At 27.4% G+C, this 16,626-nt stretch overlaps 1 protein-coding gene across 3 annotated transcripts; it reads right to left on the reverse strand.

The window, feature by feature from the left end:
- Positions 1-2,212: 2,212 nt before the first annotated feature.
- Positions 2,213-16,315, reverse strand: LOC111029813 (protein hu-li tai shao). 3 transcript variants are annotated; one of them, XM_022308996.1, is made up of 18 exons: positions 15,932-16,308; positions 10,762-10,889; positions 10,503-10,680; positions 10,258-10,409; positions 9,853-10,067; positions 9,630-9,789; positions 9,340-9,438; positions 9,076-9,273; positions 8,428-8,564; positions 8,234-8,360; positions 6,887-6,997; positions 6,726-6,818; positions 6,466-6,652; positions 6,258-6,368; positions 6,110-6,181; positions 4,330-4,394; positions 4,112-4,247; positions 2,213-3,971 (listed from the first exon to the last, which is right to left on the reverse strand). In XM_022308996.1, the coding sequence occupies exons 2-17, from the start codon at positions 10,861-10,863 to the stop codon at positions 4,119-4,121; spliced, it is 2,136 nt and encodes a 711-aa protein (XP_022164688.1). In that variant the 5' UTR covers positions 10,864-10,889; positions 15,932-16,308; the 3' UTR covers positions 2,213-3,971; positions 4,112-4,118. The 3 variants fall into 3 exon arrangements, with proteins under 3 accessions (XP_022164688.1, XP_022164689.1, XP_022164690.1); XM_022308997.1 differs by lacking the exon at positions 15,932-16,308 and adding an exon at positions 15,403-15,564; XM_022308998.1 differs by lacking the exons at positions 2,213-3,971; positions 4,112-4,247; positions 4,330-4,394 and adding an exon at positions 5,415-5,541 and having other exon boundaries at positions 15,932-16,315.
- Positions 16,316-16,626: the final 311 nt, after the last annotated feature.

Here is a 16,626-nt window from a genome sequence, read left to right on the forward strand (position 1 = left end):
AATTGTATGTAAATTGTACCTATTTGATTATAAAACATACCTTGTAAATAACCATATTCTTTGTTATTCAGAAATCAATGTAAAATATAATTTGATAAGATATTATTACATATACCCACCTAACCCAATATATTATTTAAATTATAATTTTATGAGTTAAACCTAACAAATATAGAGCACTATTTATTCTTACTTACATCTTTTTATAATAAGGCCCATATTAATGATTCTTAATTTTATTATAATTTTAATTTTAACCTTAAAATTCTCTTTTTATATTTAAAACCTGATGTGCCCAAAATATATAAAAAAGTGATGAAATTATTTCACCGAATTATTAAAGTTTATTAATTTTAAGGTTCTTTATAATTTAAAATTTTAAATTGACTTCCTAACAGCCTATATAATTTGCAGTCAAATATTTCATTCATTTAGGTACATTAAATTATTAAAATCACACATTAACGCATTGCAAAATATGTTTAATTTATCACCACCTTTTGTTGTGTGATAAATACTTGTGTTTCGATCCCCTTAACAGATGTCGGAACTGCAATTCAGATATATTTCAGGGCCATGTCACCAATAGTAATTGTAATTATGTCTATATTATTAAATTAAAAAATGTTTTATTAGTACCTATATCAGTAATTAAGACTTTTATACATTTTAAATTTTAACTGAGTAAATATAAACAATTCTTTGATATACCTATTAACTAAATGAACATGATTTAAATGGTGAATTAAAACAAAATTAGATAGATTTAAATTTTATTTTTTTATTGATCAAACCTATTAGTTTTTATAAAAATAATAATCAGTATCATCAATATCAATCTCAACAAAACTATTGACCATTCTATAGTTTAACAATTATTAATACAATGAGTCAATCATTATTTAGAAATGCAACCACCAGCAGGAGCAGGATGTCTGAGGTTGATGTTAATTATTATCATATCAAAACAATGATATTATCTAATTTACTTTTAGACATTTCTGGGAGTAAAAATTTAAAAATAAGCAAGTGGCCCAGCTCTGTAATCTAAAAGTGGTCCAATACGGGCTAGTCTACATGCAAAATTACAACTGCTATTATTCTGTTGTAAATTAAAAGTTAAGTCATAGAAACTTCTAACATTCTCCTATAAGATACCTAAATTTTTATTTCCTATTCTTTGAAATTTCCAAAATAATTAGAGATTATAGATGATTAATTTGTAAATGGTGTTTGGTTTTAATGTATAACACTTTATAATAAACATATTATTTTGAATTTATTATACAGTATCTCATGGATAAAATGTTTACATTTTTAATCATTACCTATACATATATAACATAGATAAGTAGGTAACACTGCATGTTTTCTGAGCAAGTGTTTACATGCAGGGTTGGAATAAATGCATTACATTTCAATTTTTAAACAAAACTTCTGTACTTTGTATATAAGTTACATAAAGGTAAATACTTAGAATATTTTACTATATAACACAAAAAATACTAGTCAAATTTTTATCCATCACCAGATTTGAGTTATTATCACTTCTATATACAATAATATATTTAATATCTTTGAAAACATTTATTAATATATCTACATCAATTAATGATGTATTGTTTGTCTTCTACAAAAACTTTTTAAATATTGGTGTAGGAAAGGATAAACAGTATTAAAAAAAATAACAACAGTTAGTAATTACTGATACAAAGCAATATATTGATGATACAGCTTAGGTTTTGAAAATATTTTAAAAATTTGAAATCAAAATAAAAACCAAAAAAGGAACACAAAAACAAAATAAATATGTATAATAATATAAAATTTTTAAATTAAACAATATTTTTCAAGCTTAAAATTAATATGATGAGTTTGTGTTACAAATGTTATGAATATTGACAATAAAGCAATAATTAATAATTAGGTCAATTAAAGTATGGAGATTTAATAATTATCGTGAAATCAATATGCAAAGGAAATAAAATTAAAAATACAAAACAAACTTGGCTTATTGTGTTATTGCAATAGATACACACCAGGCGTTTGTGGCAGGCGTTAACATAAAAAAAAATTACTGTATACACCTATAAATGTTCACAACATAGAAAGTTTAAGCTACCTAGTTCATTTATCAAGATTTGCAGTACATTTTAACACAATCGTAATACACTCTTTATATATTAAATAAATATATTATAATTACAAAATTCTCTAAGCCTCGCAAAACAATTATTACGGACAAATGTTTAAGGTTTCAATTGTTGTGCAAAAAAGTAACGAAAATAATAAAAAAGTTATGTGGCGTTTATACGAGTGTATATAAATATATAAATGTATATTCCGATTGTAATTATTTGTAGACTTCATTATTGAACTAGATAATGAAATAAACGTTATAAATAACATTTTGATATATCTATAATTAATATGATTTTACATATCACTACCGAGAATATATATTTATATATTTTGTAAATAAAAATAGTAATTAAAAATCTTTGTAACAAATAAATAGGTATAAAAAAGTATAATTAATTCTTCACGATTATAATTTGTTAATTAGGGCAGTTTTTACAATTTGGCTGTTATTTAAAAATAATAGCAAATAAATGTCTACAAACATAAAAAATGGCAATTAATGCCAATGGTCATAAAATTACAATCTAAGTGATGTACATTACAATAAAATAAATAGATGGTCTGAATGTTCATATAAATATATATATATTTAGTATTCCCCTTTTAAAGTATGATTTGGATACAAACAGACAAGGATGAATGGCAACAGACAATTTTATAAGATAAAACTAAATTGAAGTGCATAATATTGTCTAATCTACTCGCACCAACATTTTTCTTAGTTTATCTTATGCACAATGTAAATTTCATAATCACATGAACGGTTAATGTAGTTTTAATATATATGTATATATATATTTTATCACAAACAAATAATTATTTATATATACGAGTTTCAAATACCGTATTAGCAGCCATGTTACAAAAATAAATTTAAATGCATAGTTTATCTTTTCAAAAACAATTCTAGTAAAAAAAAAACTATACATTTTAAAATTTTATAAGCTGAAGAGAATGACAAATAATGTTGTGGTTAAAAATGTACAAAAAGTACAAGATGCAATAATTACGATAATATGCTTTTAGGAAAAATGTTCATAGTACAATACTATAATATATAGCATTAAAATACATACTCACATATAAAAAGAACTGATTTTTTTTTTGACAAATTTGACATCTATTGATCTTAGTTTGACCCGTAGTTTAATAATTAGTTTTAAAATTAACTGACCAAAATTGAATTACAATTTTTATGTAACATATTAGCTAATAATAACTCTCAGTAATCTGTTCCCACAGTCATTCATAAATTGGACATAAATTAATACTGAAGAACTAGAATACTTACAGGAAAAAAAACAAATAGTTTAAGATGTTAAAAATAAAATTTGTCACCTGGACATACTGTATAGATAAGTTGTTTGAAATTAAAATTGAAAACATGTAATTGTGTATTGGTAAATTGTATTTCCTGAGTATTTTCAAATTACTCTCAAGCTTATCTATATAATTTATATAAATATAGAAATAAATGTAAAAAAAAAGTTTCAAATTTGGTAACAATAATTTCACAAGCTAAAAAAAAAAATATATTTATCATAATAATAGATTAATTTGTTGAATAGGGCCAAATCTACGTATGATATTAAAAAATAAATAGGATTACTCTTATTTTCTAGCTACTAATTGCATAAGTCTAATGCACTTTATTAAATAAATATCTATTAACTTAACGAAAATGAATAGACACAGATGTCAAAATTGAAATGGTTTAGTCCGTCGAGTCCAAAATGATTAAAAGATGATTGAATGACTAAATGAGCTACAGACTATTTATAGTGCTGGTTGACCAAAGCTGTGTTCGCCAAAGCGTTTATCTGCATATTCTAAAAATAGACAGTTTAATTAAAATAAATAAATAAAATATATTTTAAAAGTTACAACACTAAATTGATTTCATCAGTTAAGTTGAAACTTAATACTAAATTGAATACAACTATATATTATAACATTTTATTACGCATACATAGTTTTTAGGCTGGAATACTCTTCTTTTTTTCTTTTTTCTTTTTAAGGAACGATGGGGTTCTAATTCCTTTCTTCTTCTTTTTCTTGTCCTTGTGTGAAGAATCCTCGGTGGACATTTCTTTAGTGGGTGATCCCTGTTATATATTTAAACAAAAATGTTTTTATTGATTCAAACTTTGTTGATCACAAAAATAAAATGAAAATATAATGTATTACCTCTTTACTACTTGAAAATGTGCTTTGATGAGCATCTGACTGGTCACCATTGTATGTATTTTCTCCTATAAATTATGTATAAAGTAAATACATTATATATTCATATCTTAATTTTTAATAATCCACATGAAATGTTGTATTGATTTAATTATTAATGGTAACAATCATAGGATGTACATAACATAGGGTGTTTGGTAAAAATATTTATCTGCCTGCAACATAAGCATGCAAATTGATTTTTTCACATTTAAGGAAGCTTTGATTTCTAGTTGTTGAGTTTAGTAGGTACCTTATTTTTTGTGTACAACACTATGAATTGTTTACACAACTAAAACTTAAGTTTAATACAAAATACCCGAAAGCAAAAATTTGAAAAATTTTCACATAGAAATGCTAAGGAAAAACAAAATAATCTAAAAATATCATGGTATAAAGTATTTGCAAGAAATAAGAATAACTTAATAATGTCGAATGAAAATTTTGATGCCCTAAGAGTTCTGCAAAATAATCGAATCAAGCATTAGACAAACAATCAAACTGTAGGATAATCAAGGCGAGTATCTTAAATCCTGATCCAAACCTTTGACAACAAATACATATAAATATAAATGTATTGGAGGTTTAACATGAAATACATTTTATATGGTAATTAACTATTGGATAATAATATAAATTGAATATGATTTTATTTTATAATTTATTGTTTGTATGAAAATGAAACGAAAACACAATATAATAAAATAATAAAGTAGTTTTAATATCAAAATTTTTTTATCTACAAAATATGTTAAATTATTTAAAAAGATAAATTTAATTTAATACAGTTACATAAAAATAATTAAAAGAGAAAAAAGGCTAAATAAATAATAGTAAATAAATCTATTGATGAAATTAAATTTTAAAACTGATAATTTATTTTTACAATCTTACATGATTAAATAACTTTAATAATGATAAAAGGTTATGGAAAAATCAAAACAGGTTTCCGATGTGTTGTTATTTTAAAAGTTCAATCAAGCAAAAATCAAATACATTATCTTCAATATTCACAAGAACTTGACATGGAGGAACTTAATTTGCATTTACTTGTTACGCGGTCTCTTTTTTCACAAATTTCTTGAACGTTTACCATATTAGCAGTAGATGGTAATGTAATCCACATAGGTTAAAGAGTAGTTTCTGAATAATCACTAATGTCACACTCATCTTGTACTAATAATTGAATACATAGATTGACATTAAAATTTATGACATACTAAGAAGTAGCACATACATTTTGAAAATAGTAAAAATTGAATAATAAATTTAGTGTTGATAATATTCTGTATCATTTAACATATTTTTTGCAATGTCAAAATATCCACTAAAATACATCTTAATTAAAAAAGCTTACTTACTGGCCACTAAAAAGTTCTTTTGATAAATAAACTTAATTCAGTTATTTTAAGACATAAAATCAAAGATATTACAGTATTTTAATTAGTTCCTATAAAAGAGGTTGAAGAGAAATTTAACTACAGATTTTATAAATGGATTGCGAAAGAAACATTTACCCCATAATTAGCTAGTAACGTACCATTATTTTGAAATCTAATGAAGTAACAGTTAAAAATGATATATCAGGAATACATTAATTGAAAAATATGAATACTTCGTTCATTTTTATTAATTTTATAAACATTTTACAAGATATTCTATTACGAAACTGAACTGAGCTTATATAAACAATTGGATTTTGAATTAAAATTATCTAATAATGTTGTATAATTGAATAACATACCTTCACTTAGAACAAATTCAGCTTGGTCGGGTTTCAGCACAGATTTTCTTTCTACTTGCAACACTCTGGCTTCTGAAAAATTAGTTTCAACATAATTAATTAATTCTTTAAGATTTTGAATTTTACTTATTTTTCATTCTTATATTACCTGCTCTACTATCATCTTCAGTTTCACTAATAATAAATGCTTCAGTTTGCCTAGCTGGTGAAAAGTGAACACTATCCAATTGTTCTTTAATATCTATAATTTGATCCTTATCTATGGGTTAGAAATAAAAAAATTCATAAATTATCATTAGAAAATACATTTTATTTAATATTTATACACTAAAACTGGATTTAATTTAAATATTAACCACTTGTACTCCTTTCAACGGCATTTTTATAATATTCAATTTCTTCATCAGTGACAGCATCAAATGGATTCTTTGCATAAGGTGTCTTATAAACAGTTGCGTTATGTTGAAAATTACGTTGTATTATTCCTTTTGATGCAGCACCCACCAAAATAACTTGGTCGCTGTTTGTGTTTAAGTTAGCATCCTAAGTTAAAAATAATGTTAGATGCAAGTACTTTTTTTTGTTTAACCTAATAAAAATTATATTAAATTAATACTTGTAATTTTTTTGCTTCTTCCCAAGAAACACCATCTAAAATTTGGGATTGGGGCCCTGAAGTAATTTTATCAGCTCTTCGGTTTTCTTTAATCTTAGGATTTAACAAAAAATTATAAGTATAACTTATGTATACAAATAAAATATTCATATTATTATTACTTGCTGCTGTAGTTTTTTGAACTCTTTTGGATTAGTATTTTTTGGAACAAATTGCAGAGGTCCTTCTATTTTAAAAGGCGTACTTGAATTTGGAGAAGCTTCAGATACCCACTAAAAAATTATTACTATTTTTTAAAATTTAAAGTATTACAGTTAACGTTAGTTTTAAATAATATTATAAATAATGAATATGTTATGACTATAATATATACTTTTTGTATGATTGTTTAATACATTTCAAATATCAAATTATTCTCCTTAAATCAAGTTATTTGCACACGATGTATGATGCAGAAACTATGTTTAGGTGTTAAAGCAGCATATTATGTTGAAAAACATACTCAAAAACACAACCATAATATTTAATTTGTATATTTTTTTCTGGGGTATGTATAAAAACACAATATAATACAAGCATAATTTATTTTTAAGTTAATTTTAACTTAAAAATAAGAGCAATTTATCTATGATTACATATTACAATTAATATAATCAGTAGGACAGAACAGACCATTACAATATATTGACTACCATAAATCAGAAAAAAAAGAAAATATTTTATAATTTTTGATGACTACAAATATTTTGCATGATAATTGAGCAACATCCACAATCCCATGTTTTAATTGCAATTTTGAGTTTTGTTATCAAGTCAGACCAGAGAGAGGAAGAAAAAACAATAACAAATATAAAAGATCCTAAAAAAATACTATTGATACCAATTACCAAACAATACTTATCTAAGTATCTAAAACATAGTTGTATTTATTTAATACATGGTAACAAGAATTTTTTAGTGTGTAACCTAATTTAACCACATTATATAGTTTGATTTATAAACCATACTTAATAAATACCATATGAAAGACTCAAACTAGTAAATCTTGAAACAAAAATAAATGTGTAGTTATTTATTGGTATAATTAAATTATGTGAATTTACATTTTCAGAATGTTATAAATATATTTCTATGATTCAATTACAATAAACTATAAATTGGTAGCAAAGCGAAAATTTATTACAGAATTTGTCAAAAGCACTTAAACTAAGTGTTATTAAGTTTTGATAAGCCCAAAATTAAGGTGTTGTAAAATATAATTATAAAAACAAAATTGATTAATAATACTATCTTAATCTAATAACAATGTAAAAATGTTAAGACACAACACTACTGCCGTTAGAAGTGTTAACATTAAACATTATAAAGTATAAATAAATGTATCAATTAAAATTAAAATATTACTTTTGGGTTAAATTCATAAATTATAATAATTAAAATTAAATAAAAAAGGTATTCATTAAAATTGCGGTTAACCGAATACATAAATATTAATTTTTGGTGTCTACCTTAGTGATTTTTTTAGGATCTGTTGTCCCAGTTTCAAGAACTTCCACTTTTTGGTACACATTTGGTGAATTTAACCATTTGGTTCTATCAGTTGATTTGCGGCCATCATAATATTTTTTCCATTGTCTAATAAAAGTAAATGATTTAACAATATGTTATTATTTACAGAAAATAAATACAAAACTTAACTTACCCATTTTTATATAGCTCTTCTTCTTCTAATAAATATCCAAGAGAAGAAACTGCTGGTGGTACCTCGACATCATTACGAGGGCGGGGGGGTTCACCTTTGATAAGTGGTTGTCGGTATATATAACCTGTACGAAAACCCTATGAAATAAATTAATATTAAATTATTAAAACTGTATGTACATGCATTAATTTGATTAGCAAAAATGAGTTCAGAACAATTAATTCTCTAGGATTTTTATTTTGTGTTGAAAAACAACTACTTTCACTAGTCACAATTTGTTGATATAAATTTACTTTTTAAAACTTCATTTTAAGTTATAGTCAAACTTAAATATAATTATATGTCAAACATTACTCTAAAACTTTATAAATAAGAAGTTGATATTTTTTTTCATTTCCATCAAATTTGTTGTATATTTTACAGTTGTATTTCAACTATTAAATAATTAAACTCAAAGGTAAAACACTTGTAAATAAAACATACATACAATAACAAATTTCAATTATTGATAGATAACATTTATTAGTTGAGCTTTATTGAACTAGAAGAGTGATTGAAAATTAAGTGTTTAATAATTGTTAATGAGCCCTGTCGAAGCATATCTTAATCATATTTTAGTAAGTTTTAATTATTTATCTAAGAACATACTGCATTGTCTAGCATTCTCATAAGTGCTTCAAATTGAAGACCTCCAACTCTCCAGCGTTTATCTGCAACAGCTCCTCCTGCAGGTAATGGGGAAGGTACAGTACCTTCTGGTGGAAACCTAGCAGCATCATAAATGAATTTGCATTGTTCATCAGTCATTGTCATGATGTTATCTAATCCCGCAGGTAATACTTTCAGCTAAAATGTAATAAAGAATGTATAAATAAATTATAATAAAACCACTAACTACACCATAAAGTATACCTGTGTTTCACAAGCTGTTACAATATTATATGCATTGTAAAATGCTTCTTCTATTGATTCACCACAACAAACTGCACCATGATTAGTGAAAAAAATAACCTAAACAAAAAATATTGAATTTACAGAAATAATTGTGTGTTAACATTGTTAATTTAAGGTTAACTTCTCCTAGTAAATAAAGAACTCTTTGGTAATATGTTCAATAGTGGAAACATAATTATGACATTACTATGTAAAAACAAATATGTGGATAAATAAATAAAAAAGCTTTAATGTAAAGCACTTAATACCTTATTAATAGGCCCTAAGCTTCTAGCAATTTTGTCTTTTTCATCTGGATCTACAGTAGATCCTGGGTATGCATAGTGTGAGACATCCCCAATCAATGCACTTTCTTTACTTATGTGCAATAAGCCACAGCGTAATGATGATACAGCCAAAACAGGTCCTCTGCAAATAAATGATTAAGAATTAATTTATGGAATTTAACATTAATCAGAAAAAGTAACTTACACTTGTACATCAATGATAGCTTTCAAATCGGGCCTTGCTGCATAAATAGCAGCGTGAAGTTGAAATGTAGTTATGTTAACACCATAATTTGTAGTTCCAGGTTCCATAACATGTCCTTGCATATCCACTTTAATTAAGCTAGAAGCTGTCACTTCGTTACATAATAGACCATATGGGCTAACTAAAAAATGTTCTTCTTCTTGATTTAATCGAGCCTAAAAATAAATTATCATCAATGATTAAAATGCATTAATATATAACTAAAATAGTATATAAGAAAAAAAACCAACAAACAGGCAATATTCAAATTTTTGATTAAAAACATTTATTTGAATATCTAACATTGGTAATTTTAATTTTATTTAAAAAAAATTAAATAGCAATGGTAATAAAACTTATATTTACAGAAACTTGGTTATAGATTCCTTGGGTCCAGCCATATAAATCCATTAATCTGAATACTGCTGCTAATTTGCATCTGATAATTTTTTCACCTTTGGCATATCCCATACTTTCTACACCACGAATATCATTAATTGGAACCACACAATTCGAAGCTACAATCATAAGTTATTTTTAATATAAGCATAAATAGTACTAATTATTAATAGAAAAAATTCTTTTTTTTTAACAAAGTATACCATACTAACATTTAGAACCTCCAGATGGACGCCCACCCATCATTTCTGAAATTTGTTGTAAAAGCCCAGCAGGAACAGAACCACCATCTTTCATTTGCACTTCAATTATTCTTTCCAGTTCTTCGCGAAACAAACGGGAATTCATAATCATTTCTACTCTTTTCCGTCGTTCCATTTCTCGAACATCCTACAATATTATAATAAGCAACCATTAATTAAATATTTATCATAATCTCAATTTAACTGACAAAATTTGACTAATACTCACAGCATCAATGTCTGCTGGTCTCATTTTTCCACGTTCATCATCATCATCATTTGTATTTGCATATCCATTGCTCTGTGGTGGTTCAGCTTCTATGTCAGCCATATTTTTAGAATTAAAAATTATTTAACCTATTAAAACAAAAAAGATATAAGTAATGTGTATAATAGTTATATGAATACATAATTCACTTTTATCCATAACCATTTGTCAGTTTTAAGTTGGTATATAACATTCTTATTACATAACAATATTTTATTAATTGTATACATAGAATTTAGATATTTAATATTGTATTCACATATTTTATCAACTAGTAAATATCAACAGTTTCACATGGGTTTTGGTGTTTTACACATTCAAATTATATTTCAAATGTATAAAGACGGCTAAATAAACTGCATTTTTTTTTACACAAATTATATTATTTTAGTAGATTTAAGTTAAAATTAAATATATGCTTTGTAATTGGAAGAATAAAAAGTAAATTTAGCTTTTATCCTAAAACATTTACATTTATTGAGTACATAATTTGTCTTAAATACAATTAGGTATTTGAAAATGTATACCTTTAAACAAAAAATATTACTCGTTTAAAATTGTAAAACGCAAAAAAAATTTAAAACAGTTTTCAGGGTTTAAAAATTATTTGCTGTTGTACCGTACCTATATAGTGATTAATGTGGATTTAATACAATACCTAATATTAATTTATATAATACCTATGGGTACTCATTAATGTATATTAAATAGGTACGCACAATTACTTATATAAGTTGAGAAATATTATTAGTAATGTTTATTGCTTACTACCTACTTAATATAATTTTTTTTTCATGATGGACATAATGTATTTTTTTTTAATTTCCATATAAGACACTGTTTTTCACGGTCTTCAATTACAATTTAAGTAGTACCACAGTTTTTAAACATATTTTTTTCTGTATTTATAATTCTTGTACTTAAATTTAAATATTTATAATTTATACAAACATTTAAAGGCCTATCAAAAATGGCTTATTTAATACTACTAAGTATTTTTATGTCTGAGATTATTGATATTCAATACATGAATGAGGTTATCATGGTACATTGTACACCAGATTATTTATAAGTAAAATTCTGTTTTTGCACTGATAACTAAATAGTAAATAGTAGGAAAATCATAAAATAGAAAGTGATCTATTGTGTTTGTTTTTATAATACATTAATGAATGATAATGTTCATTGTAATAAGTGATCATTAGGAAATGCTAATATATCATTATTATACTTTGACCTTAATAATATATAATCATACAAATTCCATTATTATTGTCTACCTACCTCCTAAATAAAAGAAGGTTAGAGTTCTAATTAGGAAACAACTTGTTACTAAGTACTCAAATGAAATAAGCATAGGCATAAACTGGTGGAGGGACAACTGCTAAATCTAAAAATTTAAAGGGATAATGCCTTATTTAGTATTTTGTAAATTTATTAGAAAATTTATTTTCTGTCACATATTTTTGATACACCAAGCATACTCTAATTATAAATGTTTTCTTTCTATTCCCACAAGTTTTGCTTTGTTTTTTAACTCTTTGTCGCCTCAACAAATTTTAATAAAAAACACCATGGACCAAGAAAGACTTAATAACTTAGCTATTTTATATATTGAAAAGACTTTTAAAATTAATTTTAATAAAATTATTGATCAGTATATCTAATGAATATTCAACAGAAAGAGGAAGAAGACTTAAATTGACAAATTGAATCATAGATATTTTTATTTAAATTTGAATATTAGAATGTAGCAATGTTATAATATTTGGTATAACTTTTTAATAGCATTATTAATATAATCATTTATCATATTTAATTGTTTATTAATTATAACAAATTATATTTACAATGCACTATAAAAACTGTAAAAGTTGCGCCCATTGAAACATGTACCTAATTCATGAGCATAAAATATGAAATATAACAAATGGGTATATTAAAATTGGCATTTCCAAAACGCTAAATATATAAAAAGATATAATTTTAATGCAAGTAGGTAGGAAGGCATAGGAAAAAATATAAGTAGTTAATACATAATCCAACAGTAGGTACTTTGTACCTATAACATTTTATTTAATTAAAGCTTATATTATAATATTTCAATGACACACTTTTTGGAATTTATTGGTTTCTTGAAATATTTAATAACAGCACATCTATCCACTACGGTTACCCCTACTTTTTAGCTCAATATATTCTCGCACCACCCATGACTTGAGTATTAGTGATGATAATTGATCAAAAGTCAAAGTTATAATTAAATCAATAAAAAAAAGTGTAAAGCCGGGTTCACAGTTATGTTGTCTGTTTCGTCATGTCAAAGAGTTGAACTCGACCCAACTCTGGAAATTTCCTGGTAGATCATGGATATTAAATGATACCATGATAGGTACTACGGAAAACCAGAATATGATAAAAGACTGTGAATCAGACTTTAGCCAAAAAATACTTTTTTCATTTATTGGTAACCATGGCAATAAAAACACAACCGACCAATGGACAAATACAAATGCATGACCATATTTTTAAATTAATGTTAAGTTTATATGTACAATTAGTAGGTACACAGGTACTAAGGAGCCCTTAATTAATAATAAAATACCTAGATACATGATATATTAATATGTTTAAGCTATTTTTGTTGAATTTCTATCCCTAGTTTTATTTATAACTAGCTGCTTCTATGCACTTTGTTGCCTGTTAAAAATGCCTACTCCATATGAGACTTGCTTGTGATAATGCAAGTAGTATATTATTAGGTAGAACGCAGCTAGATGCGTACTATATCTGACCAATTGCAACTCACGAACAAAAAAAATAGGTACTATTTTATAATTTCTACTTAATATATTTTTCCCATAACCAATTAGCAACCATTTATAAACAAATATTTCCTTAATAAATATCAAAATCCCCGTTTGAGCACACTCCAGGCTCCATCTACTGGGTCCAATTGTGAATCTAAATCATTCAGGGAACGACTCAAGCACACACAAAATATTTCTTCAAAATCAGTCCAGACGTTTAGAAAGGCATAAAGAACATACAGACATTCATTTACATATATACCTAACTACATAGATAAGCATTTTAAACAATTTTTATCATACACAAGGTATCTTATAATTGGAAATAAAATACAATAAACATACCTAAGTATAGAATTTTAAAAAAATGTAAAAACCAAATAAAAAAATTTATTTCATTGTCCGCAGACCACTTAACAGATAATATTTTGAGCTAATAACAGACGTAAGTAACATAAAGTTATATTATATTTTTACTACCAATAGTTAAATAAGCTTTGACCTCATATTATCTAAAAAAATATTTATAATTAGGTAATGTTAAAAAAAAAAACACTTATTCATAATCTTTAGCTCGTTTAGTTCATTCTTAATACTGTTTATCTTTATTAGGTATAATTTTGTTTTACATGGGTACCCAATGCAATTAATATAAATCTATGTTAACATAATATCAGTCTTAAAAAAATATGGAGCTATTCATTATTTAGTAATCTAAATGTACTATGCTGAGTTGCCTACCTATCTACTACACTACTGCATGATTATTGTAATTAATCATTTAGCTGCCTACCATGTATAAACACGTTTAGATAAAAATTCTGTGCATGGTATAATAAGCATATTATAATTAGATGTTTAGAAAGATGTTTACATACATTAGCTAAATGTTATGATACCTACATACAACAATTAAATTTGATGTAACAAAACAAATAGATTAATTTATTAAAAGAATGTTCATAATGTACATGAAAGAAAAGAGAATATTTTACTATAAATAATAAGAAATTACAGCATATAATTTTAATGGTTTTTAAGTTACCTATGTACAAAAAGTTATAAGTAATTGTCTACATCATTAGATAATATTAATGTTATTTAAACTATTGGAAATTCATTATAGATTTAATGTACATCAATCTAATATGTATGAATATTAATAGCTACATAACCATTAATTTACTTATGTAATTAAATTATAAGACAATTAGAGTAAATAGGTACATAAGCAAATTATGTAAAGTAAAAAGAAAACATTGCAATTTAATGATAGGTAGGTAAAATAACAATGAGGCAGATGTGTAATTTATTCGACATTTAACACAATATCTCGTGTAGGCAGATATAATAGGCAACAAGTAGACAAGTGGTTACAGCATGTGATGACTGATCACAGAGCGACGCCTGAACCTAAATGACAAATATTTTTCAGCGTCAGCAGGGTGATCGATCAAAAACCATGTACCTGTGTCGGTCAAGACGACCGGTATCGGTTAAAAACGACATACGGGAGTTCAATTTCATAATTTAAGTACCTACAACAACCTGACAAAAAAAATAATATTGCAGGATGGTCAATCGTCTGCAGATAATCATTGTAACACGACAGATTGTACACAAACATGGATCGCATAATAATCTTGTAATAGGTAATGATAGTAATTATACAATATGCACATACCCTCGTTGTCCTATATTATACTGAACGATGATACATAACTATCACAGTATACGCGAATATCGGTATTTTTTTAATAAAATATTATCAATTATTTAAAAAAAGAAATACCTAATAGGATTGCAGTAACTAGTAATTGTGCGGACACACCCAGGCACGGCCGTTGTTGGTTTATTATAATACCGCCGTAAAAGGACGAGAAAGAAACGTGCTCGTAAATCGGAAGCAGCGACGTGCGGGGGACGAGGACTTCACGCGCTGACGCCGGACCGGGCCAAAAAATTATTGCGAGACGACGGGATATAAAAAAACCGAAAAATCTTCACGCGCACGCGCATACACGCTATGCGACGGAATTTTTTTACACACACAAACTACGGCGTGAAAAAAAGTAGGCGGCGGTGACCGGAGAAGAGGAGGATGCGAAAACGAAAATTTAAATTATTAAATTAAAAAAAAAACGGACGAACCGACAGCGGACGCTGACGCTTGACACGGAAATTTGGCGCGCCCCACCGCCCCGCACCTCACCCGACGACGCTTTTGAGCGTTTCCGGGCGGGTTCCGTTGGTCAAAACGTTAATTATCATTATTATTATATCTCGTATTATCACGTCCGTTATTGGAACAGTGCGCTTACCGCTTATGACGTGCAGGAACAGCACTTCCCCAGTAGTGGTGGGAGGGGGAGGTGAGATCCGGATCGATCGACGACGGCTGTGCTTCACGCCGCTTGTCCGCGAAAAGTGTTGCGCGGCGCTGGTGAATATTTGTCGCTGGATATGTCGTCGTATTCCGTCCGTTCGGTCAGGAGGACATAATATTGTTATTCGCGTTCGAGCCGGTGGCGGCGCGGACAAAACGACCGGAATAAAAACGTACCGCGAAAGACAACAAATGTGAGGTTCCGCGGGGGGAAGGACAACGATTTACTACTGCGGCGGCGGCACACTGACGTCGGACTGTCGGAGGCGGCGTCGACTGGTCGACGGTCGTACGCGCAACACACTCACACACGCACACACACACACACACACACACACGCACGCACGCACGATACGTACGCTCTCAAACACTCGCGCGCACGCACTGACACGCACACTCAAGCGGACAGACGGACTCCGCAACGGTAAAGTACACCAACACAGGCACACGGACACGTGCACTCGCGCACTCGCACGAGCCGTCGACCGAGTTAATGACTCCAAAACACGAACCGCAAAAACAAATGGAATCCGTGGCCGCCGCCGCCGCCGCCGCCGCCGCCCGTTCGTTCGACCGGAGATACGCCCGCGCGTGCGCGAGAGTGCTTCGTTGTGTGTCGCTTGCGGGCGG

Source organism: Myzus persicae, unplaced genomic scaffold (genome assembly GCF_001856785.1).
Source record: "Myzus persicae strain clone G006 unplaced genomic scaffold, MPER_G0061.0, whole genome shotgun sequence".
Lineage (NCBI taxonomy): Eukaryota > Metazoa > Arthropoda > Insecta > Hemiptera > Aphididae > Myzus > Myzus persicae.

What these genes read in the sequence shown, in the direction of transcription:
- LOC111029813 (XM_022308996.1), bottom strand. Translation starts at nt 10,863, where the DNA reads ATGGCTGACATAGAAGCTGAACCACCACAGAGCAATGGATATGCAAAT. An exon ending in TGAAGATGATAGTAGAGCAG is followed by an intron (nt 6,182 to 6,257) that starts GTAATATAAGAA and finishes CTAATTTTTCAG; the next exon opens with AAGCCAGAGTGTTGCAAGTA. An exon ending in TGAATTTGTTCTAAGTGAAG is followed by an intron (nt 4,395 to 6,109) that starts GTATGTTATTCA and finishes CATAATTTATAG; the next exon opens with GAGAAAATACATACAATGGT.